The following is a 7935-nucleotide window of genomic DNA, read 5'->3' as shown; positions in this document are numbered from 1 at the left end:
AACTTGCTTACCTTTAGTAAAGAGTGTTTAAAAGGACTAACAACACTTTTTTCTATGTAGTCTTGAGGGACAGTTCCTGGTGGTATGATTAGGGTGGAATGAAATCTGCCCCTCTTATCTGCTTGTATTATTTTGAGAAGACCTTGTTTATTCAGTGTTCATGATCCTGATGAACATTTGTGAAGCTGTGTAGAGAATCTCCTTTGATGGCATTTTCTTTCTTGAACAGGTATCTATGGGGCTGGCTGCCTTATCACAGAAGGATGTCGTGGAGAGGGAGGTATTCTAATCAACAGTCAAGGTGAAAGATTCATGGAGAGATACGCACCTGTTGCCAAGGATCTGGCTTCTAGGGATGTAGTGTCTCGCTCTATGACCATAGAAATCCGTGAAGGAAGGTTAGTTAAATGCTCTTAACAAAGCTGCAGAATAAATACTTAATCATACTAGACTGTAGGAATTGCAATACTTCATTTGATAAGCACATGGTAATTCATGAGAGTGAGCTTTAATGACTGTTAAGCTGATCTCTGTGTGTGAGGCAGAAATCTTTCTTGTTAGTTCCTAATGATACTGACAGAGAACTGATGATGTTAAGAGTCTCCTGTTTGAATTCAGTGTGTCTAGAGACAGTTGCTCAAACAAGTTTAATGTATATGCTCTTACTACAAACAGTTAAAATAATTTGGTGCTCTGTTCTCTTGACTACTTACCTAATTTTTACATATTTCTGCAGAGATGTAATAGTTTAAAGTCTTAAATAATGTGAATTATTGTGAAAAGAAAACTGGGAGTTGGAAAATGGCCTCAATTCACCCAAGTGCCACAGTCTTATTAAATATGCTAGATACTAATTTTTGTCAGATAACATTTGAAAAAGAACTTATTTATTTTCACAGATGAAACAGATTGGATTAGAAATGCTACTAGTGTTTGTAAATTCCTGTTATGTATTCCAGTGTTGCTTTTTTTTTGCTAGGGGTTGTGGTCCTGAAAAAGATCATGTGTACCTGCAGTTGCACCACTTGCCACCACAGCAGCTGGCAACCCGTCTCCCAGGGATTTCCGAAACAGCCATGATATTTGCTGGAGTTGATGTCACTAAAGAGCCTATCCCTGTTCTGCCTACTGTGCATTATAATATGGGAGGTATTCCTACTAACTACAAAGGACAGGTAAGGAATACACGTCACTTTTGGACTGTATTTTCATCATCATACTAAAAAATTATTTTCCAAATAGAAAAGCATTAAGAATGTTTTTCATAAACATAAGGATGATTAATACAATTTTTAATAATATAATAATGATGTCAGAGTACTTAAAACACACAGTCTTTTTTGTGTTCTTAAATAACTTGATAGCCAAGTTCCAGTCCATCTGGAGGTGGGAGTCCCCAGAAACAGCTAAAATGAAGTTACTGTCACGTGTGACAACAATTCTCTGTTTATCAAGCTGAGGATAATATAGTTGAACATAGATCAAAGTAGGGCTCTGTTGCATTCTGTAACATGAGTTAACGCGTATTATTCCTCTGTAGTTCATGTAATTTAAACACTAAAGCAGATCCTCCAACTGACACTAGTCGGAAGTCAATGTGATGGTGTCAACTGAATTGTTCTCTTTGTGTATTGTACTTGTTGAATTTCAGTGTGAAATTTTGCCTTAGAAGCGTGTGCAGGTCAGACTTTATTCCTGCGCATTTCTGACTTGCTGCAGGGTTGTGGTGAAATGGAGCCATGCACTCTTCATAAGCATACATAAGGAGATCTTGGGGTTTAGTCCCATCTGTATTTACATACTGCATACATTACTACTTCCCCTTTAGAACTAAGGTAATTCTAGGTTTAGAGTTGGAAAAAATTTAAGGTTGTTGTGTTCCATCCTTATATCCACGTGGCCTCTGCAGATAAGGAGGTTTGCACTGTTACAGACTGTTTAAAAAAGCTGAGTATTAATGGAGTGTGTGCAATGTCAGGTGATCACACACGTGAATGGTGAGGATAAGGTGGTGCCTGGGTTATACGCCTGCGGGGAAGCGGCCTCTGCATCTGTCCACGGTGCAAATCGACTTGGAGCTAACTCCCTTCTGGATTTGGTGGTCTTCGGTCGTGCTTGTGCCCTGACTATTGCAAATACATGCAAGCCTGGTAAGTTTCACTTTTCTAGAGGTATTTGCCCTCATGATGTAATTTCTGCCCAACAAAGAGTTGTTGCTACCTGATTCAAATTTAGAATGATAGACATAAGCTCTTATTTGTTAGAAAAGGAAGAAATCGGTGTTTATGCTTTTTGTAGGTGTGTTCTTTGCCATGCAAATGTTTTGACATTACTGTTTGCTTTGTAATTGATCCTTTTAGAACTATTGGGTCAATGCTATTGGCATGAACAGTCAGGATTTTTGACAAATTAACACAGCATATTGAATGCAAAGACTGACTTCTCTACATCCTGCGCCATCTTCTACCTCAAAATGTAATCTGTTTTATACTTGGCACTTTTTGTATAGTGGAATTTGCTGCCACCTTGCTGATTTATATATTAGAAGGACTGACATGCAAGTGATAAGAGATAGATACTACAAATTGCAGTATTTCATTCCCTGGATTCTCACTGCTGAATCTTAGATATTTTTAAATAATCTGGTTCAGCAACCTGAGAAACAAAGAAGAAAGCTTTCCCTTCCAACCCCTAACAAAATGCTGGAAGTGCCAGTTGTATTGCCAGAGCAGCTGCAGTCCAGAAGTAGTTGTCTGTTTTCTTACTGCTTAATGTCCAAACTGCACCAACTGCAGAGACTGATGAATCCTCATGGAATCAGCTTAGATATTACGGCGCTTATTGTGTTTGGCTTTGTGTCAACATTTTTTCAAATCCTTCTGTGGCTCTTTAGAGTTTGAAATTGTAGAAAGGGGTTTATTAATCTGAATGCAAAGCTGCCTGTGAGATGAACTGTGCTGGTAAGATGCTGTGTTTGCTTCGTTGCCCAGTAACACATGGTTTCCTGTATTAGAGGCAAGATGCCAGGCTCATGTCTATCTGCCAAGCTTACTGACTTGTCCTGGTCCCTTACACATCCAAGAAAAGGTGGGAGGTTTGGGAATGAGGAGACAAGGAAAGCATAGCAGAAGGTTATTCCACAGGTTTATTCCATAGTTTAGAAGAATTTTCATCAAGTGCTGCTTCGAAGGAATGAACAGCAGAATTTTGCCAAACCTATAAAATCTCTATTAATTGTTATACGAAAGAATGGGATTCATATTCCATTGAGAACTTTTAAATATATGGATATAATTGGTGGGACTTCAGGAAAGTTACACTTACTGTGTACCTCAGAGGAAGAAAACAGATTATGTTTTAGTCAAATCTGATTTTTAGTCATTACTAGTCTATGAAACTGCCAGAAACCAAACCCAAGCCTGACTACCAAACTTACTGGAATTTTCTTATTAGGAGAGCCAGTTCCCCCCATTAAACCAAATGCTGGTGAAGAGTCAGTTGCTAATCTTGACAAGTTAAGGTTTGCTGATGGAAGCATAAGGACTTCAGAAGCACGACTTAACATGCAGAAGGTAAGCCTGGGGAAGCTCTTGGGGACAGGGTGGGACAAGCTGCAAGCAATAGTGGAGTTTGGTGACTTGGCAAAGTGGACTTCAGGATTTGCCATGCAGAAGTAAAAACTGTGTGAGAAGATTGTGCAGCAAAGGTTGTATCACTTCTGTTAATTCCTTCTTCCCTTCATAGTTATTCCTCTTGTGTAGTTTACCTGCTGTATAGTAGAGTGGGATTTCAGTTGTTTGGGGTGAATGGAAGAATGTGGGGGTTTTTCAGACTGCAGACAAGTTTGAACTCAGAACAATTCTGTATCAAGCTCTGCTGAAGCTAAGGAAGTCATCTGCTTTCATATGCTTCATATCAAACTGATTTTGTTTTACTGTGTTGCAGGCAATGCAAAACCATGCTGCTGTATTTCGTACTGGTTCTGTACTCCAAGAAGGCTGTGAGAAACTTAGCCAAATTTATGGTGATCTGGCTCATCTAAAGACTTTTGACAGAGGTAATTTGATAGCAGAGAGCACCTTGCCCAGAGTACTCTGGGAAGTGTATTGATGGTTTTGGTTTTCTTTTTTCTGTAAACCTCATGTGTTTCTTGAATGTTTGGCTGAAGATTTTGAATCTTTCAAAATATTTTGTAAAGCCCTACTTATTAAACATAGTAATCAGGTAAATACTTGACCTTACCAGTCATTTTCTAGTTGTGTAAAGTTACAAAGAAGCAGAGACTGAAATTGGATTTAAATGTGTAAGGTACAAACTGCTCTCAGAACATGATGTGAAGTTGTGCAAATACTGAGATGAATGATGAACTTTGTCAGTGTCTTCTGAAAAGGCCAGGGAGGTGCAAAAAGGTAGCAAGACTATTCATAGGCTGGACACTCAGTTTTCATTCTCCAGCTGAGCAGATCATGGTGCAGACAGATAAACTGCCATGTCTTGTGGTGTATCTTAAGAGAACTTGGTTATTTAAGTGCAACTGATGATGCACCTTTGGTTCACTCACGTGTATTTCTCTTGTTTGTAGACCATCTTCCATAGTATTTTAATATTTTACCAGGTATTGTGTGGAACACTGACTTGGTGGAGACCCTTGAACTGCAGAACCTGATGCTCTGTGCTCTACAAACCATTTATGCTGCGGAGGCTCGCAAAGAGTCCCGGGGTGCCCATGCCAGAGAGGATTATAAGGTATAAATGTTTTCTGTGACCTGCACGTAGGATTGAATCTCCTTTATGTGTCCTCAGATGGATTCTTTTAGATTTGTAAGCTCTTCAAAGTACAGTCTTCAGTGTTAAGATTAATGTACTGTTTGTTTGGAGTCCTATCTATTCTGCTTTATCTATTCTTATTTGTTATTTATAAGGGGACCAATACATGACACGCTGGGAAAGATCTAGAGAAGAGTTCCGTGCGCACACCTGAGTGATTAGAGACCTCTAAAACAGGACTGTAGTAATAATATCATGGATGTATAAACAGGACATAAAGATGCATAAACAGAATAATTGAAGCAAGGAAAGTTACCTTAGAGCCCTTGCTAAGCCTGAGCATTTCAAATTGGACACGGGCAGTGTTAACAGAGAGCTTGGTGTCTGTCCAGAGACATGCTGGGTTACAGGTGTAATTGAAAGGCAGTTAATCTTGCGGCTGTGAAGTGATTTGCAGATACAGCTTCTGGTCTATACTAATCTCATTTTCTCCCTAGTTACGGGTAGATGAGTTTGATTACTCTAAGCCACTCCAAGGCCAACAGCGGAAGCCATTTGAGGAGCACTGGAGAAAGCACACGCTTTCCTATGTGGATATCCCAACTGGGAAGGTACTTTGAGCTTGGTGCTTGAGGGTCTTTTTTGCTGCTTCTCATAAACAGCCTTGGAAATGGTGATACTCCTGCAAATGACTGTCACAAAATTGAACACATTCCATTGTTGAGCAGTAGGCCTAACTGGGAGAAGTTACTGTTGATCTTTGGGAAGTGACTTTGCTATTTGAGCTGGAATTGTGTTTCCCCTTGTGGCTAATTCAAAAGCTTTTTTGTAATGGTGACAAAACCTGTTGTTGGGTGTTTAGTAGAACTGCTTTATGGTATTTCAAAGGAAGAACTGAATTCTGATCCTATAAAAATCATAATTGTTGGTGTTTTTTGGATCTCATTCTCTGAATCCTGTTGTCCTAAAGTCTTTGTTCCCTCTTACTTCAGGTTACTTTGAAGTACAGACCAGTGATCGACAGAACTTTGAACGAGCAGGATTGCCAGACCGTCCCACCAGCCATTCGCTCGTACTAACAGCTTCCATCTCACTTGAAGCCCTCTCCCAGAGGGGTCAGTGTACATAAGCATAGCACAAGCAAACCAAAATAGTGTTGGCACTTAGCAAAATGAATGGAAAATGCTGACAAAACTTTTCTCCAGCTTGTATTCTGCTGTGGCTTACTGTACATTTATTAAAAGTGGAATGCAGAACAGCTTGTGTTCTTTCACCCATCTGTCAAAACTGACAGTGAAAACACAAAATGTGTCTAAATAAAGTCATTACAACTCTTGTATTTGTTTGAATATGCTGATCTGTGTATAATTACAATGCTCTTACTGTGAATGTGTAGTTATTTCCATATTTTAAGAGCAAGAAATGCAGTGCCCAGTGCCAGGACAAGGGACAATGGGCACAAACTGAAACACAGGAACTTCCATCTGAATATGAGGAAGATGATCTTTACTTTGAGAGTGGTGGAGTGTTCGGGTGGCTCAGCCTGCTTTCGAGCTGAAACCATCAAATGTCAGTCACCAGAAGAGATCACTGCCGTCTAGGTTACCTCCCCCTGGGTGGCTCCAAATCCTAAATTACCTCCCCCTGTTCCAGAAGTTCTCCCTTTTGTAGTTATTAATTGGTTCCCTGTTATGACTCCTGCCTCCCTGTTTTCCCCATTTGTTCTGAAAAATGGTATCCTCCCCTCTGCTTGTACCCCATTGGTTGTTTTCTCTTCCCCTGCCTTGCTCCACCCCCCCATAAAGGGGCGAGCCCGCTTTTCCTCGAGGCTGCGCTGGACCCTGGTCCCTCCTGCAAATAAACCTGTTGGAACCCACACCAGAAGCCCCTCCCGCCTTCTTTGCCTCCGGGCTAACGCCAGCCATTCCATCGGCTGCCGGACGTGCTTCCTTTGAGGAGGAGCCAGCGCACGCACACATCCCATGCCGATTCCACTGAGCCGGCCAGCGAGGACGCTGTGGGGGCCAACGCTGCGTCCCCTCTGCCCGAGGGCACGCCGAGGTTTGTGGTTACAAGCCCCCGGTTGCGTTAGTGGAGCACTGGAACAGGCTGCCCAAAAAGGTTGTGGAATCTCCTTCCCTGGAGATACTAAAAGCCTGCCTGGATGCAGTCCTGCGCAACCTGCTCAAGGTGAACCTGCTTTAACATGGAGGTTGGACTAGATGACCTCCATAGATCCCTTCCAACCCCAGCTATTCGTTGCAACAGTTTAGACAAGATGGAGATGCTGAATTTTGTGATGTGGGGACTTAAGCATCTTAGTTGCTGACTAAGTAATACTGAAGAAAATAAGATGATGCAGTAGTACTTGAAACTTTGTATTGTCATACTGTTTTATTGAATGAAAAAGGAGACTTCCACTTAGCCCCTCTGATACAGAATAATATATATAATATTATATTCTGTATTATTACCCAATGTTTACTGTCTCTGGAACTTCTTAAGCCATTCTAGTGGCACGCCCTGTGTATTTCCTAGACTGTATTTTCTCGCAGGAGCCAAGGGGCAGAAGACTTGCCTAAATATTAAAAGCTTACAAGACTCGAATTCAATGTGCATTTAGTGCCAAGGTGTAACTTGTAAGGCATTAATAGAGCAGTTTCTGACCGCATTTCTGTGAATAACACAGTTCTTGTAGGACTGAAGTGTAGCTGTGAAGATTGCAATGGAATGAAGCATTCTCCATGTTTGCCAAAAAATTGTTTTCTTAACAGCTGAATGTTGGCTGCTCTTTGAGAAAAAACAGAATGTTGGAAAACCTGAGGTGTTGGAATATTGCTGCTGGTGGGTGGAAAAATGGAATGTGCCCTCTTTCACTCTAGAAAGGTTTCTGTACTTTGCGCCAGGGAGGGACGTAACACGTTGGAGCACTCTGCCTTCTTGAGTAGGAAGTGAAGAGGGGGCTGCGCCTTGACTTGGCTTTTTTTATAAAAGGAGCCTTGACTGTCATTAGGAGGGAGGGAATAAAGTTCTCTACATCTTTGAAAAGGCTACATTAACGCAGAACAAGCTCATACTTTTTTCCCCGCTCGTGGAGAAACCGCGGCTACAGCGCTTTCGCTGCTGCCCTTCGCCCGGGGCGGGCGCGTTTTCCCGGATTTCCCAGGC

General features: G+C 41.3%; 1 protein-coding gene across 1 annotated transcript in view; it reads left to right on the top strand.

Annotated features, from left to right (window-relative positions):
- SDHA (succinate dehydrogenase complex flavoprotein subunit A) overlaps nucleotides 1–6106 on the top strand; it is a 15354-nt gene extending 9248 nt beyond the window's left edge. Inside the window, exons 8-15 of the mRNA XM_008637519.2 lie at nucleotides 230–398; nucleotides 980–1175; nucleotides 1979–2150; nucleotides 3454–3572; nucleotides 3946–4057; nucleotides 4616–4746; nucleotides 5265–5378; nucleotides 5760–6106. Coding sequence (XP_008635741.1) covers nucleotides 230–398; nucleotides 980–1175; nucleotides 1979–2150; nucleotides 3454–3572; nucleotides 3946–4057; nucleotides 4616–4746; nucleotides 5265–5378; nucleotides 5760–5846 — 1100 coding nt within the window. The 3' untranslated portion in view covers nucleotides 5847–6106. The remainder of the gene's footprint in view (nucleotides 1–229; nucleotides 399–979; nucleotides 1176–1978; nucleotides 2151–3453; nucleotides 3573–3945; nucleotides 4058–4615; nucleotides 4747–5264; nucleotides 5379–5759) is intronic.
- The last annotated feature ends 1829 nt before the right edge of the window (nucleotides 6107–7935 follow it).

This window comes from Corvus brachyrhynchos, unplaced genomic scaffold (assembly GCF_000691975.1).
Source record: "Corvus brachyrhynchos isolate BGI_N302 unplaced genomic scaffold, ASM69197v1 scaffold7, whole genome shotgun sequence".
In the NCBI taxonomy this organism is placed as follows: Eukaryota; Metazoa; Chordata; class Aves; order Passeriformes; family Corvidae; genus Corvus; species Corvus brachyrhynchos.
The sequence above is the reverse complement of the archived record's forward strand: the minus strand, read 5'-3'. Positions and strand labels throughout refer to the sequence as shown.